At 42.6% G+C, this 18,212-nt stretch overlaps 1 protein-coding gene across 1 annotated transcript in view; it reads left to right on the top strand.

The window, feature by feature from the left end:
- The window catches only part of LOC143804035 (uncharacterized), a 47,271-nt gene extending 32,647 nt beyond the window's left edge, over window positions 1-14,624 (top strand). Inside the window, exons 11-14 of the mRNA XM_077281777.1 lie at window positions 3,108-3,155; window positions 6,253-6,289; window positions 13,603-13,673; window positions 14,540-14,624. Of these exons, the coding sequence (XP_077137892.1) occupies window positions 3,108-3,155; window positions 6,253-6,289; window positions 13,603-13,650 (133 nt within the window). The 3' untranslated portion in view covers window positions 13,651-13,673; window positions 14,540-14,624. The remainder of the gene's footprint in view (window positions 1-3,107; window positions 3,156-6,252; window positions 6,290-13,602; window positions 13,674-14,539) is intronic.
- Window positions 14,625-18,212: the final 3,588 nt, after the last annotated feature.

The raw sequence follows: 18,212 nt of genomic DNA, 5'->3' as shown, positions 1-18,212 counted from the left end.
AGTTTTTTCTGCCTGAAGTTCCAAATGAGGTTCCTCATAAAGCAAGCCCAAGGCCAGAAAAAACGCATCCACATCGCGTAACGCAGGATCCCCTGCTGGCAATGAGAAGGCCCAATCTTGAGGGTCACCCCTGAGCAAGGAAATCACAATCCTAACCTGCTGAGCAGGGTCTCCAGCTGAACGAGACTTCAGGGACAAATAAAGCTTACAATTATTTCGGAAATTCTGGAAGCTAGCTCTATTCCCTGTGAAGAACTCCGGCAAAGGAATTCTCGGCTCAGATACCGGAGCATGTACCACAAAATCTTGTAAATTTTGTACTTTCGTGATGAGATTATTCAAACCCGCAGTTACACTCTGGAGATCCATTATTGTCAGGTGCACACAGAGCATACAGAGATTAGGAGGAGAGAGAGAAAAAAGACTGCAGCAAGGCAGACTGGAGGAAAAAAAAAAAAAAAAAAATTCCAGCAGACTTCTTATAACTCTCCTTTCTCAACCTGGGTCTTTAACACTTTATTGGCCGGTCAAACTGTCATGATCTCTGCAGGCAGAGATCATAGCAAGCCTATAGAGGGACAAGCTCTCGGAAGATGGAACTATACTGACCATGAACTAAGCCTGCCGCGCAACTAGAAATAGCCAGGTAGCATTTCCTATTTATCGCTAGATGCCCAGCTCTGGCCTAAGACCTAAATAGCTAGCAAAGGGAAATATAAGACCTGGCTCACCTCTAGAGAAATATTCCAAAGAAGACAGTAGCCCCCCACATATAATGACGGTGAGTTCAGATGAAACAACAAACGCAGCAGGAAAATAGTCTTAGCAAATTTGAGGTCCGCTTACTAGATAGCAGAAGACAGATAGTATACTTTCATGGTCAGCAGAAAAACACTAACAAAACACCATCCAGAGATTACCTTAAACTCTGGCATTAACTCATAACGCCAGAGTAGCAATCCCTGATCAACGAGAGCTTTCCAGACACAGTAACAAAACTTCAGCTGTGAACTGGAACAAATAGGCAAAACAAAACATGGACAAAAGTCCAACTTATCTAGTAGCTGTCTAGAAGCAGGAACAAGCACTGAGAGGCATCAGATAACATTGTTGACCGGCAAGAAACCACCAGAGAAATGAGCTTAAATAGCGACACCCACTACTGATGGAACCAGGTGAAACAGGAAAGAGGATGACAAGTCCAATTCCACAAGCGGCCACCGGGGGAGCCCAGAATCCAAATTCACAACACTGCCCTCCAGTAGGCAGAATATCCTGGTCCCTGTGTCTTTGTTTCTGTACCTTGTATAGTATCATTACCTTGTCCTACCTCTGTCTCCTTGTCTGTGGTTTCTTTCCCTGCAGTGCCTCTTTGCTCTGCTCTCGGCTCTGCACTCTGCGACCTTGATTTGCTTCTAGCTCTGCAATCTCTGACTTTGTTCTGCACTCTGGGGCTTGCTCTGCTCTTGGCTCTGCACTGTGCCTTCGCTCTGCTCTTGGCTCTGCATTCTGTGCCTTCACTCTGCTCTTGGCTCCGCACTTTGTAGTTCTACCCTGCTCTCTACCCTTGTCTCTCTATGGCTCTGCCTGTGCTCTGTACTCCTGCGGTTCTGCTTCATGATGGCTCTTGCTGCTGCAGCATCTCTTTTCTGCAGCTCCTCTCTGCATACCATGTGGTTTCGCTCTGCTCTTGCTGCTGCAGTATCTCTTGCTGCAGCTCCTCTCCGCATACCTTGCGGTTCACCCCCTGTGTGAACAGGTCCCAACCTGTTCCTTCCTACTTTGTTCCTTCCTGCTTGCATCCGTACCTGCACCTCCTGTGTGAATAGGTCCCAACCTGTTCCTTCCTACTTTTTTCTTTCCTGCTAGCATCCGTACCTGCACCTCCTGTGTGAACAGGTCCCAACTTGTTCCTTCATACTTCGTTCCTTTCTGCCTGCTTTCGTACCTGCACCTCTTTTGTGAACAGGTCCCTACTTGTTCCCTCATACACACCAGCCTGCCCTATGTCTCAGCCGTGCCTGCCAGCCCTGTGTCTCAGCTGTGCCTGCCAGCCCTGTGTCTCTGCCGTGCAAGCCAGCCCTGTGTCTCTGCCGTGCCCACCTGCCAGAGTACCAGCCTCTTTGCTACTCGTACATGTTCTAGTGTGCCATCCCCAAGTGGGATCAGCAGCCACAACCAGACACCGCCCTGGAGTAGCACCTGGGAGCTGCCTGCTGCACAAGCCCGAGCTCACCATTAGAGGCTCCAGTGAAACCCAAGGCAGCTGTCCTAGTCACGCCCCTTCCAGGGTAGTCTGGTTTGTGGCACAGTGTGGCTACAAACCCCCGAGCTCACGCCCACCAGTCAGGGCGTGAGCCTGACAATTCCACAGACTATTAAACAGTACAATCCACAGAACATTCCACAGAACAACTGATTTTGCCTGATAGAATAAAGAGAAAAATATAGTTCTCAACATGAACACATTTCTTACTATCACTGGGAGAACATCACCGTAAACCAGTGAGAATGTAATACAATGTGATATCTAATCTATGTCCTGTCTCCTGATCAATATAATATGATATATAATCTGCGTCCTGTCCTCTTCTACCACACCACCTACAGGAACAGACTAAGCCCAATGGATAATCCAGTACTTAGAGCGGCCCAATGAAGTGCGGTGATCTCAATGAGATCACTGCTAGCACTGTGAGACTTTTCTCAACTCCCATCATTGTCACCTGGTCGCACAGATCACAGGGAAACCAGGCGACAATGATGAGAGCTGCCATGCTCAGCCGGCTCCTGAGGTCATCACCAACCGTACTGCTTTTCCCAGGTGCCAGTATGTGTCACACGGATGGCACATAGATGTGACACACAGACAGCAAACAGATACACTGATGTCACATACGTATATATGGAAAGCACATGGACATGGACCACGGATCTCACCAGTACTGGTTTTTCCTGTACAGGAATCACCAGGACGTGTGAAGGAGGCCTAAAACCGGCCCTGATCAGACATCCCCCACTCTGATCATGGATGAATTCAATGCTAGGAGGAATATCTATATAATTCTATATATGCCATGTTATATCTGTATGTGTCTGTTCTCTAGCAGTGGAGAAGATAACGAAGAATCCATGGAGAAGAACAGAGAAGTCCTGTAAGTGGAGAGATAATAAGAGGATTATATGGACATTATACATTACAGTGCCTTTAAAAAATATTCAAAAAAACAAACAAATGTTTTTCATAGGGATTTTATGTGATATACCAACACAAGGTAGCAAGTTTTTGTGAAATGTAAAGGAAATATAAATATTTTAAAAATATAGATCTGAAAATTGTGACATCCATTTTTATTCAACCCGTGTCCTGGAGTAGGAGAGATAATCCCGACTTCCCAGCACTGTCCCAGGATATCACATCATTGCTGGCTTCTACAGGACAGGATTCTCCATTACTAATCATAGAGAATGACATGGGAAGTGGCGGCCATGTGATGCTGCTATGGGCAGTGCGCTGTCCTTCTTAAAAGAGTCTGTCACCCCAAAAACAAAAATGTAGCTACCGTAATTAAATATTTAGGCTATGTTCACACGTTGCGCTTTTGATGCATTTTTTTTCCACACGCTAAAGCTGCTCTCTTGGCAGTAAGAAACTTGTGAAAATAAAGCAGGTTTTGCTTAGTTTTTGTTGCATTTTATTCTGCATTTTTGCTGTGTTTTCTCTGCTTTTTAGACCTGCGTTTTTATCATGGTACATTGGTCTCTTGTGCATGCTGATAAAGTTTAGTGCATAGAAAAAATCTGATTCTACTTCATCAGGTTTTGACACAAAAAATGCAGCAAAACCTGATACCTGCATTTTTGGTGCGGTTTTTTTTTAGCATTTTTTCACCACCCATTCATTTCAATGGGTGAAAAATGCTTAAAAAACGCTGAAATAAGTGACATGCGGCATTGTGCAAAAAAACATGCAAAGCACAAAATACTGATGACAAAAAAACTAGTGTGTGTCATGAAATTTCTGCAATCTCATAGACTTTGCTGGTACTGTAAAATGCAGCTGAAAATTTTCATTAAAAACACAACGTGTGAGCATAGCATTGTATTAGGGACTAGAAAGTGCAGCTTCAGAGAGGAGCCAGGGATCATAGAATTCCTGCACCCACACTGTGTGCGCCCGCCCTGCAATGTGAGCACCACTGGGCTCCTCCAGTATCGGTGCACATGCACAAGGATATTTAAAGGAGCACACACCAGTGAGAATGTGAGCACTGTCAATCAAGCTCAGATACAGTGCAGGGTGCGCGAATTGGAGAGTCCAGGGAGCCAGGGATGCACCAAAGAGCCTACATTTGCATTTGGATTAAAAGTTAATTTTTCTGCAATTGCACAACTAAAATGTATATTACTATTTTTACTTTATCTTTGGGGGCTAGGTGACGGTCCTCTATAGAAATGGTTAAATAGCTTACTTTACATTTTGGAGGTGAAAGTAACCTAAAGCTGTGACAGTGGGGAAACATCAGACAGGCAGCAGAGACATTATACAGGTGCTTCTCGCAAAATTAGAATATCATCAAAAAGTTAATTAATTTCAGTTCTTCAATACAAAAAGTAAAACTCATATATTAGATAGTCATTACAAACAAACAGTGATCTATTTCTAGTGTTTATTTCTGTTAATGTTCGTGATTATGGCTTACAGCCAATGAAGACACAAAAGTCATTATTTCAGTAAATTAGACTAATCAAACAATCATGGCAAAGACTCCTGACCTGACAAATGTCCAGAAGGCAGTCATTGACACACTTCACAAGGAGGGTAAGCCACAAAAAGTCATTGGTAAAGAAGCTGGCTGTTCACAGAGTGCTGTATCCAAGCATATTAATGGAAAGTTGATTGGAAGGAAAAAGTGTGGTAGAAAAAGGTGCACAAGCAACCGGGATAACTGCAGCCTTGAAAGGATTGTTATGAAAAGACCATTCAAAAATTTGGGGGAGAGTCACAATGAGTGGACTGCTGCTGGAGTCATTACTTCAAGAGCCACCACACACAGACGTATCCAGGACATGGGCTACAAGAGTCACATTCCTTGTGTCAAGCCACGCATGACCAATAGACAACACCAGAAGCGTCTTACTTGGCCAAAGAGAAAAAGAACTGGACTGTTGCTCAGAGGTCCAAGGTGTTGTTTTCAGATGAAAGTAAATTTTGCATTTCATTTGGAAATCGAGGTCCCAGAGTCTGGAGGAAGAGTGGAGAGGCCACAATCCAAGCTGCTTGAGGTGTAGTGTGAAGTTTCCACAATCAGTGATGGTGGGGAGAGATGTCATCTGCTGGTGTAGTTCCACTGTGTTTTATCAAGACCAAAGTCAGCGCAGCCATCTCCCAGGAAATTTTAGAGCCCTTCATGCTTCCCTCTGCCGACAAGCTTTGTGGAGATGGAAATGTCATTCAACAGCAGGACGTGACACCTGTCCACACTGCCAAATTTAAAAACAACAGTATCACTGTGCTTGATTGGCCAGCAAACACGCCTGACCTTAACCCCTCAGACAATTTATTGGGTATTGTCAAGAGGAAGATGAGAGGCACCAGATCCCAACAATGCAGACAAGCTGAAGGCTGCTATCAAAGCAACCTGGGCTTCCATAACACCTCAGCAGTGCCACAGGCTGATCGCCTCCATGCCACGCCACACTGATGCAGTAATTGATGCAAAAGGAGCGCTGACCAAATATTGAGTGCATTTACTGAACATACATTTCAGTAGGCCAACATTTAGGATTTTAAAATCAATTTTTAAGCTTGTGTTATAAAGTATTCTAATTTACTGAGATAATGACTTTTGGGTTTTCATTGGCTGTAAGCCATAATCATCAACATTAACAGAAATAAACACTTGAAATAGATCACTCTGTTTGTAATGACTCTATACAAGTTTCGCTTTTTGTATTGAAGAGTTGAAATAAATTAACCTTCTGATGATATTCTAATTTTGTGAGAAGTACCTTTATGTGTATATAGGGAATTTGGATATAATGGACTAGTTATAATTATTGGGGTCTGATCTTATAATATCTTTAGCAAACACCAAAACTAATGCTTTTAAGATTGGTTAAAAAATCATTTTTATTTATACAACAATAAAAACTACACAGGTTTATAAAAATACATAAAATAGTATTAATGGGGAAAAAATATTATTATTATTATTCATATAATATCTTGTTTTATTCTTTTTGAACTAGAAAACAGAGAGGCTGGACCAGGAGATGGATGAAACATGTAAGTAATATATGGACATGACATACAGTATTACCGGCTCAGTATTCTCCTTCTTCTGCTCGCCTTTGTTTTACATTACGTCTTACAAATCCATAGCTTTGCCCTGACTTCTGCTCCGGTCTCTTCTCTCTTCATTGCTCTGTAGCTCTTCCTACTCGGGGAGGGGACGGCATCCCTGCTCTGCATTTACAATCTTTCCTTTTATTATGATTTGGTCTCCCTGGGAATTCAACCACGACCTCTATCATTGCAGAAAGTAGCTAAAGCTATGAGCTACAGGCTGCACTGGTTAGCATAGGTGAATTTTCTATACTTGTACATATAGTGGGAAAAAAAAGTATTTAGCCAGCCACCAATTGTGAAAGTTCTCCTATTTAAAATGATGAGAGGCCTGTAATTGACATCATAGGAAGACCACAACTATGAGAGTCAAAATAAGAAAACAAACCCAGAAAATCACCTTGTCTGATTTGGCAAGATTTATTTAGCAAATTATGGTGGAAAATAAGTATTTGGTCTTTAACAAAAGTTGATCTCAATATTTGATATATATCCTTTGTTGGCAATGACAGTGATCAAACATTTTCTGTAAGTCTTCACAAGGTTGGCACACACTGTTGGTGGAATGTTGGCCCATTCCTCCATGCAGATCTCCTCTAGAGCAGTGATGTTTTGGCCTGTCGCTGGGCAGCATGGACTTTCAACTCCTTCCAAAGGTTTTCTATGGGGTTGAGATCTGGAGACTGGCTAGGCCACTCCAGGACCTTCATATGCTTCTTATGAAGCCACTCCTTTGTTGCCCTGATGGTGTGCTTGGGATCATTATCATGCTGAAAGACCCATCCACATTTCATCTTCAATGCCCTTGCTGATGGAAGGAGGTTTGCACTCAAAATCTCACAACACATGGCCCCATTCATTCTTTCATGTATATGGATCAGTCGTCCTGGTCCCTTTGCAAAGAAACAGCCCCAAAGCATGATGTTGCCACCCCCACGCTTCACAGTAGGTATGGCGTTCTTTGGATGCAACTCAGCATTCTGTCTCCTCAAAACACGACAAGTTTTGTTTCTACTAAACAGTTCTACTTTGGTTTCATCAGTCCATATGACATTCTCTCAGTACTCTTGTGGATAATCCAAAATGCTCTCTAGCAAACTTCAGATGGGCCCGGACATGTACTGGCTTAAGCAGGGGGACACATCTAGCCCTGCAGGATCCCTGGCGGCATAGTGTGTTACTGATGGTAGCCTTTGCTACGGTGGTCTCATCTCTATACAGGTTATTCACTAGGTCCCACCATGTGGTTCTGGGATTTTTGCTCACAGTTCTTGTGATCATTTTGACCCCACGGGGTGAGATCCAGCGTGGAGCCCCAGAGCAAGGGAGATTATCAGTGGTCTTGTATGTCTTCCATTTTCTCATTAATGCTCCCACAGTTGATTTCATCACACCAAGCTGCTTGCCTATTGCAGATTCAGTCTTCCCAGCCTAGTGCAGGGATACAATTTTGTTTCTGGTGTCCTTAGACAGCTCTTTGGTCTTCACCATAGTGGAGTTTGGAGTGTGACTGTTTGAGGTTGTGGACAGGTGTCTTTTATACTGATAAAAAGTTCAAAGAGGTGCCATTACTACAGGTAATGAGTGGAGGACAGAGGAGCCTCTTAAAGAAGAAGTTACAGGTCTGTGAGTGCCAGAAATCTTGCATGTTTTTAGGTGACCAAATACTTATTTTCTACCATAATTTCCAAAATAAATCTTGCCAAACCAGACGAAAGTGATTTTCTGGATTTGTTTTCTCATTTTGACTCTCATAGTTGTGGTCTACCTATGATGTCAATTACAGGCCTCTCTCATCTTTTTAAGTGGAAGAACTTACACAATTGGTGGCTGACTAAATACTTTTTTCCCCACTGTATAGTGAACCCACAAGCAGATTAGGCTGGTTTCATACTTGCATTCAGGAGGGCTGAGGATGGCTGCCTACTTCCTCCTTTCTTCCTTCCTGAAGCTCCGCCTACGCTCTGCCTACTTCTGCATGCATCCTGCATTTTCCTGCGTACCTATCTTTAACATTAAAAAAAAACAACAACAAAGATCAGCTCACCTCCTCTCCGTTTCCCCCGCGCGGATCATGCAGTCCTGCATGTAGTATGAAGGTGAAGCAGAAGGCCAGCGTGGGTGATATACATAAAAAATAACTTTTATGCCACTTTCATTAAAAGCACATAAGTCCAAAATCCATCTTCATATCCAGAGACACAAAAACGGGTGATTCATACCAGTGACAGTCACAGGCTTAAAGGGCATTTAAAATCATACGCGTTTCAACGGTCGTGCCGGCTTAGTCATTGGGTACGCAGGGACATGCGTTGTATGCGGATGCGTCCGCATGCGGCGATTTGACATGTGCGGCGACCGCACGGAAACTTATCCTCAGCCCTCCTGAACTCAAGTATGAAACCTGCCTTATACTGGTACATAGAGGTACACCTGTACATAGCAGGTATTCTAGTAGGAAAATATTACATTATTAAAATTTAATTAAAAAAACAAGTAAAAAATATATATCTTCTTATTTTTTATGATCTGGTCTCCCCAGGATTCTAACTCACAACCTGTATCATAGCAGGCAACAGCTAAAACTACGAGCTCCAGCCTGCACTGATCGGTATAGGGGAATTTTGTATAAAAAATGTCATGTTTAATGCACTTTTAAAAAAAATAAATATCACAAATCAGCAAATAACAGATGTATTTAGTGTCACTATAATTGTAACAACCCGTCCAACACAGTTATCAGATTCTTTATGGTAATTGGTAAATGACGTAAAAAAATGGCATGACTGAGATTTTTCTTCTCCATTAAAGCCATAAAAAATGCTATAAAAATGTAACACTGAGGCTGTGTTCACTCGTAGCATTTTCTGAAGGTGTTATCACCGCACGGCACAATAACAATCTTCTTTGATTATTGTGTGTTTGCGGCTTTTATTTTATGCCTTTTCCCCCTTATTTGATGTCTGTTTGGTGCAGATGTGAAGCAGCATTTTAAATGTGGTTTTTATAGTACAGAAAACCTTTGAATCTTCTCTGACTTTACACATTACAAACATTGCTTCACATCTGCACCAAAAACACATCAAATAAGGAGAAAAGGAATAAAAATGTGGCAAAAATACAATAATCACCTCTCTGACATCTCCTCCTGGCATGGTAGAAGGAAATTAAACATGGATGTGACTTGTGGCGTGGCTAGGGGCATGTCTCAAAATGTGCTGCCACATGCGTTGCACAATGTATACTTTGTGCCTGTTTCTGCTCTATAAAAGTTGGGAGGTATGCAAATCACATAGAGAGTAAACATGGATGTCATAATGTTAGCCAATGAAAGCATAGTGGCAGCCAGCGTCTGTGGTAGAGCGATACACGGGGGGCACATACATATCCTACTGCATACAAGAGAGGATGGAGCTGCTGTCACATCTATGTGAGCCTCTCTCATAAATCATTGAGGTGTCAGTTGTCAGCCTCGATCCTCTGTCCTTCAGTCACTGAGGTGTCAGATGTCAGCCTCTCTCTTGTGTCCTTCAGTCACTGAGGTGTCAGATGTCAGCCTCTCTCTTGTGTCCTTAAGTCACTGAGGTGTCAGATGTTAGCCTTGCTCCTGTGTCCTTCAGTCACTGAGGTGTCAGATGTCAGCCTCCCTGTTCTGTCCCTTAGTTACTGAGGTTTCCTAGTAATAGGCAGATCTCTGGGAGGTTTGTAGTAGCAAAGGAAAGAATGGGACTGAGAGAAGTGTCTACTTTCCTGATCTCTATGTTGGAGCTTTGAGCCAAGCGTCCATCATTCTTCTCTATCACTGATATATGACTTCCTTCTCCTAAGTCAGAGGGGCAATATATAAACCTATAAAAAACCTGCTAGGTTGCAAAATCAAGAACCCAAATGTAAATGAAAATTCACAACCACACAGAAGAGGTAACAAAGAACAAATGATTTTATTAAGATGACATATACATAATAATGCAATACTAAATATGGACAAAAATGGTGAAAGGGAGGACATGCCACTAATACCACCAGCAAAAAGAGATGTTGATAGGTTGCTGGAGGCGGACACAACACGTTCAGGCACCCTGACTCCACAACCACGCTGGGGAATGCCCAAGAATGAGACCAATGGCAAGCAGTGATATACCTAAATAGTTCAGACCTCCAAATGGATAAAGTAAAAATAGTTCAGGTTAAAATAACCCATAAATCCATGAAATGGATCCATTAAGAATGGTATACAACCATATGTGTAGTGTTAAATGGCAAAGTCACTGCGCCAGGTCAAAGACAGGGCATAAAGATGTAACTAGCACCGGTACCTCCAAGTCTGAGGGAAAATGTATGCATGCTAAAGATGGTAGAGGACATTACCTTGAGACATGGTAGCAACCGGGCACCGGCGTGGTGTGGGCAGGAAGAGACCTCGACGTACGTTTCGCCTTAAGGGGCTTCGTCAGGAGGCGTGGCTAAATGCTGGGCAGGTTGGGGATTATATAGGAGTGAAAGATAATACACCATCCAATCGGCGCGCACCCATCATGATGCGGAAGTCCCCGGCCGGCGGATGCAGCGGCGCACCATGGGGCGTGGGCGGGAGGACGAACGTCATCTCCGCCCATCCCCATGGCAACGCCGCAAACACCCGACCCGGCCGGGGGCACCGCAGCGCATGCGTGGGGCGCGCTCAGGATAGAAAGCCGATGCCGCCACTATAATGATGCAGCGGACTAGATGGGAAGAAGTGGAGAGAATGGAAGGAGGTATACACTATGTTCCAAATTATTATGCAAATGACATTTTTCGCGGATTTTCCTAAATGGTCAGTGCAAATGACAGTCAGTCTAATAAAAGTCATCACCCGTTAGAGTATACATCAAATTTTATTGAAGAAACCTCCCAATGATAACAGTATAATCTCCAAAATGAAAAAAAATCAAAATGCACTGTTCCAAATTATTAGGCACAGTAGTATTTCTAAACATTTGATATGTTTTAAAGAACTGAAAATGCTCATTTGTGGAATTTGCAGCATTAGGAGGTCACATTCACTGAACAAAAAAGCTATTTAACTCCAAAACATCCTAACAGGCCAAGATACATGTTAACATAGGAACCTTTCTTTGATATCACCTTCACAATTCTTGCATCCATTGATCTTGTGAGTTTATGGAGAGTTTCTGCTTGTATTTCTTTGCATGAAGTCAGAATAGCCTCACAGAGCTGCTGTTTTGATGTGAACTGCCTCCCACCCTCATAGATCTTTTGTTTGATGATACTCCAAAGGTTCTCTATAGGGTTGAAGTCAGGGGAGGATGGTGGCCACACCATGAGTTTATCTCCTTTTATGCCCATAGAAGCCAATTACTCAGAGGTATTCATTGTCATGCATGAAGATGATTTTGCTCCTGAAGGCACGTTTCTGCTTTTTAGACCATGGAAGAAAGTTGTCAGTCAGAAACTCTATACTTTGCAGAGGTCATTTTCACACCTTCAGGAACCTTAAAGGGCCCTACCAGCTGGTTCCCCATGATTCCAGCCCAAAACATGACTCCTCCACCTCCTTGCTGACGTTGCAGCCTTGTTGGGACATGGTGGCCATCCACCAACCATCCACTACTCCATCCATCTGGACCGTCCAGGGTTGCTCGACACTCATCAGTAAACAAGACTGTTTGAAAATTAGTCTTCATGTATGTCTGGGCCCACTGCAACCGTTTCTGCTTGTGAACACTGTTTGGGGGTGGCCAAATAGTAGGTTTATGCACTACAGAAAGCCTTTGAAGGATCCTACACCTTGGGGTTCGAGGGACTCCAGAGGCACCAGCAGCTTCAAATAACTGTTTGCTGCTTTGTAATGGTATTTTGGCAGCTGCTCTCTTAATCCAATGAATTTGTCTGGCAGAAAACTTCCTCATTATGCCTTTATTTGCATGAACTCTGTCTGTGCTCTGTTTCAGTCACAAATCTCATCAGAGTATGATTATCACTCTTAAGTTTTTGTGAAATATCTAATTTTTTCATACCTTGTCCAAGGCATTGCACTATTTAACGCTTTTCAGCAGCAGAGAGATCCTTTTTATTTCCCATATTGTTTGAAACCAGTGACCTGCATAATAATGTGGAACATCATTTTTGAGTAGTTTTCCTTTAATTAGAATCACCTGGAAAACTAATTATCACATGTGTTTAAGATTGATTTCAGTGATTCATTGAGCCCTGAGACACAATACCATCCACAAGTTTATTTGAAAAACAAAACAATTAAATCTTTATGACACTTAAATCCAATTTGCATAATAATTTGGAACACAGTGTAATGTCAGCTCGGCGCACATCCATCATTATGTGGAAATCCCCGGCCGGCGGATGCAGCAGCGCACCATGGGGCATGGGCGGGAGGACTGACGTCATCTCCGCCCATCCCCACGGCAACGCCACAAACACCCGACCCTGCCGGGGGCACCACAGCGCATGCGTGGGGCGCGCCGAGGGTAAAGGGCCGATACCACCACTGAAATACAGCGGACTAAATTGGAAGAAGTGAAGGGAGTGGTATGCTGTCAGATACATCATGGTGTGGAAAACCCCGGCCGGCGGATGCAGCGGCGCACCATGGGGCGTGGACGGGAGGACACCGTCATCTCCGCCCATCCCCACGGCAACGCCGCAAACACCCGACACGGCCGGGGGCGCCACAGCGCATGCGTGGAGCGCGCTCCGGACCGAGGGATAGATAGATAAAGCTAATACCACAGATGATGAAGCGGGCTATACGGGCAAGGAAAGAAAAAGGGATAAAACAGGCAAGAAGATACACAGACACCACTACCGAGTGGCAATTAATGGACCCACAAGGTGAAATATATTTCAATTACAAAATAATAATATACTTAAGGTGTGCCCTGCCTAACACGGGATTGCAGAGTGTGAACAAAATATGCAAACCAATAATAAAAAATAAAGATAGAAATGGTGCCAAAATGTAACACTCTGCAGAGCCGGGCATCACAGTAAAAAAACTGTAACAAAAATATACTAAAATGCAGAAAATACAAAACATTAGTATACTACTAAATAGGTGGCATACAAAACAGCATAATGATACTGATAGTAATGACACCACTCATTATAACCCAATTAGTAAATTAAATAAAGTCCATAATAAATCATGAAACATTAGGATAGAATGGGACCCAGACGATGGTTGATAAGAAGCAATAGTCCCAAAATTGATGGAATTCTTCTTCTTCCAATAGGTACGGCATCCTCCTCGACAAAATCCACCACGAAATCCCACCGTATAGAACAGATCACGAACAGAAAACAGGTAAGTGTCTAAATAAATATAAAAATGTAACACTCAATACCAGTATAAGATACACAGAAATAACTTCAACAAAGCAAACATAAGAAAACATAAAAAAAAACAAAAAACAAAAAAAAAAAAACACACATAAAAGAAAATAAAATTAAAAACAGCCTGAAGTTATAGAAAAGGCTTGAAACTGATAGCCTCATTGAGGCCTATTGGTGAAAGGGTGCACAGGTTAACCATCCAGCGTGTCTCCTTTTGGAGGAGCCTCTGTCTAATGTTGCCACCACGAATCCCCATATAGACGTGGTCGATGCCACGAAAGCTCAAACCCTTGGGGTTACTATGGTGGAACTCAAAAAAATGTCTAGGAATAGACTTCAACAAAAGGGGCTCAGAATATGTAGCCGAATTTCTAATGTCCCTAATGTGTTCCTGGACACGAATTTTAAAGGCCCTCGTTGTCATGCCAATGTAAATGCGTTCACACGGACATTTGGCATAGTAAACAACGGCTTCTGTGTTGCACGTAATATGGTGCACAATCTTGTATGTCCTATTCCCGGCGGAGTTAGTAAACTCCTTAGTTCTAGGGATATATTTACAGGCTGAGCAGCTACCACACGGAAAGCAGCCCCAAGGGGGGCCCTTGGAAGTAACACCAAAAGAGTCAAACGGGCTACTTTTGGGGGGAACATAATGACTGCTACAGAGTGTATCACGCAGCGTGCGGGATCTCCGCCATGTAATGAGTGGATGCGGAGTCAATTGTCCAACCAGACCATCTCACAATGAGACACAGTTCCTCTGATAGGCAAGACTTAATAATTCAATCTTTCTTTCTAGGGGTCATTTATTTGTTTGTTTTTTTTTCTTTTCAGCAGAAATAGAACAAGTAATGAGAAGTCTTCATCATTACCGTCCTGAATTTGTGACTGATTAAAAACTGTAAAAAATTATTTCCGTTTGTCATTAATTAATTACTGATCATATGTAGACCAAAATGTATAAGTAAAAATAAAAATCAGAGTGCGGCTTTAAAGTGGCTACCTGGCATTGGAAAGATTTTACCTTTTTTTGGCCTCCTCCTCTCTTTAACTATACATACCATTTACAGAATACAGACTGCCATAAATTGAGCTATGAAGTCTGTTCTCCTAGTAGTCCATTATCTGGTGGTAACTTTACTTTATTTAGTCAATCTGACTAGCGGTCATCGTTCCCATCTCTAGCGCTTTTGGCCGAGCATCAAAATATTGCCTTTTTCTATTTCTATATTCTTTTTTCACAAAACAACGTATACAGGAGTTAGAGCAGGAAACATAGCGGTGCACTGGTCGTCATATGGTCTTACTATTTCCCATTGTTACATCGTCTGCCCGCAGCCTCAGCCGCTCATCATGACACAAGGACCTTAGCTCAGACAAGTTTATGGTAAGTATTCTGGTTTTAAAGATTGGATTGATTTTAAGCCCAGGTTTAAAGCACCAACCTGACCTAAGCATCCTCTCCCCTCCAGTCTATAATCTGCAGCCGTATACAGATTACTGACTGCCATAAACTGCACTATAAAATCAGTTAGGCCGGGTTCACCTTGCGTTAAACCCATCCGTTAGACGGACTACGCTACACCGTGGCATAACGCGGTGTAACGTAGTCCGTTAACGCCGCCATTGAATCCAATGTCGGACGCATCCCTAGCGCACCCCCACAATGGGCGTGCGCTAGCGATGTGCTGTCATTGAGTGACGGACCCCGAGACGCGGGCTGCAGCGTTTCCGGGTCCATCACCGCTAGCGCAGATAGAACTAGCAGATGCTCTATCTGCGCTAGCGCGCTGCCATACCGGCACTTGCGTTAACAGCAGACCGTTAACGCATGTGCTGAATGGGCTGCTGTTAACGCAATGTGAAATAATATAGTAAAGCACGGCACTCTGGGTATCTGGGAGGTGCTCAAGTTAGGTATCCAACCCGTAGTACATCAGCAATAATATACTTGGCACTCAGGAGAACTTTGTAGTGAAGTAAAACATGATTTATTCAGTGCATCCAGTTCAACATGAACGTTTTCGGTCCAAACATAGGACCTTCATCAGACAGGATTTTTGAATACTGCAATATACATATACAAAAAATACAAAAAGATTTTTTTAGAGACAAAATACTTGATGCAAAATACATGATGCACATTGAGGCTACAATGTATTCTATTTAGAAATATATAGCACAAAAACCAAATATCACTAGTAGAGTAACCAAAAGACAACAATGGTGACGGACTTTGGTGAATCCTGACTTGGTGATACGTGAGTTGTGAGCTTCAATACGGAGATACAGAGAGCTGTGAGTGTGTTGATGAGAGGATTACGACAAGGTGACCATGCTTAGGTCTGGATAATAGCCTGCCAGAGTGGGGAGTTACTGGTGAGATTGCCCCAGGGTCGTGCAGGGTAAGCTGCCTAAAATACAAGAACACAGATGCATAAAGTATGTGACAACTTATAAAAACACGTGAAGGTATATCAAGATATCAAACTGCCATAAATAAGAGTAAGTGCTAGAATATGTAGCATGGGGCCACCCCAAATATGGTGACCCTGAAGTGTGACCACCTGAGCTGCGTCCGAGCTACTATAGGTAGTGTGGCTACCAAGCCTCATGGTGGCATACTGAGGGTAGGTGTGAACTGTCCCCCCACACAAGAAGTGATATATATACCTGGAATACACAGTATGTCTGTATGGGCCCACGAGTGGTGCCAGAGTCAGACAAAGTCCAGGAGGTGTAGTACCGCCTAAAAAAAGGGGGATATCATATAGTAGGTATAGGTAAATGCCAAGAGGCACTAATGAGGACCCATGGTAAGAATTGAACAGGAAGTCCTTGCCTCGCATGTCCGGATTATTCATTTGTTTGGCACCACCTTTATTCCCTGCAGCGCTCCCTGCACCAGCGATTATCTCGCCCATCTGCAGCGCATTCTTATTTTCTGCATAAGGTAATGTGTCCTCCTGTTCAATTCTTACCATGGGTCCTCATTAGTGCCTCTTGGCATTTACCTATACCTACTATATGATATCCCCCTTTTTTTAGGCGGTACTACACCTCCTGGACTTTGTCTGACTCTGGCACCACTCGTGGGCCCATACAGACATACTGTGTATTCCAGGTATATATATCACTTCTTGTGTGGGGGGACAGTTCACACCTACCCTCAGTATGCCACCATGAGGCTTGGTAGCCACACTACCTATAGTAGCTCGGACGCAGCTCAGGTGGTCACACTTCAGGGTCACCATATTTGGGGTGGCCCCATGCTACATATTCTAGCACTTACTCTTATTTATGGCAGTTTGATATCTTGATATACCTTCACGTGTTTTTATAAGTTGTCACATACTTTATGCATCTGTGTTCTTGTATTTTAGGCAGCTTACCCTGCACGACCCTGGGGCAATCTCACCAGTAACTCCCCACTCTGGCAGGCTATTATCCAGACCTAAGCATGGTCACCTTGTCGTATTCCTCTCATCAACACACTCACAGCTCTCTGTATCTCCGTATTGAAGCTCACAACTCACGTATCACCAAGTCAGGATTCACCAAAGTCCGTCACCATTGTTGTCTTTTGGTTACTCTACTAGTGATATTTGGTTTTTGTGCTATATATTTCTAAATAGAATACATTGTAGCCTCAATGTGCATCATGTATTTTGCATCAAGTATTTTGTCTCTAAAAAAATCTTTTTGTATTTTTTGTATATGTATATTGCAGTATTCAAAAATCCTGTCTGATGAAGGTCCTATGTTTGGACCGAAAACGTTCATGTTGAACTGGATGCACTGAATAAATCATGTTTTACTTCACTACAAAGTTCTCCTGAGTGCCAAGTATATTATTGCTGTTAACGCAATGTGAACCCGGCCTTATTGGGGGAGAGAGAAACGACCACTGAGCCATTTATTTCTGTCGCCTCCACACTGGTATATCGCAGCCACTGCATGGATTACATATTAATATACTGTATATAATTTATTTTTTCTTTTAATGCTTCTTTTTTCAGTTACACAAAAGTAAAAGAAACGTGCGAAGGGCTATTCCCAATGTGGAAAGTCATAGATCTTTTATTAATTTTTTTCAATTTTTGTATACATATATTATATTTATATGTATTATATTTTACCAGTTCTAATATTGACGAGTGTTCTATGTTAAGTATTGCAAAAAGGAAAGCCAGCTCACCTGCCATAGTTCGTGTATGGAGCTCGGGTGTCAGCAGCCAATATCAAGATGCAATTTGTATTATGTCAGGGACCATCTCATTCTAGGAGAACCCCTTTAATTAATTTAACTCCTTCTATTTGAGGAAAACTGGCATAGTACAATTAAATCAAGCTTTTACCATTCAATAATGGTGAATATATAAAACGTGATATTTGTTTAATATTATTAAAATTAATTACTTAATGTGGTGTGTGATAATTAAAATTAATATCCCACTGATGACTAACATTTTTTGAGATTTATCTCTATATTACTAATGCATTAAAA

Source organism: Ranitomeya variabilis, chromosome 2, assembly GCF_051348905.1.
Source record: "Ranitomeya variabilis isolate aRanVar5 chromosome 2, aRanVar5.hap1, whole genome shotgun sequence".
Classification (NCBI taxonomy): domain Eukaryota; kingdom Metazoa; phylum Chordata; class Amphibia; order Anura; family Dendrobatidae; genus Ranitomeya; species Ranitomeya variabilis.
Note: the sequence above shows the minus strand (reverse complement) of the source record. Positions and strands in the feature narration are given on the sequence as shown.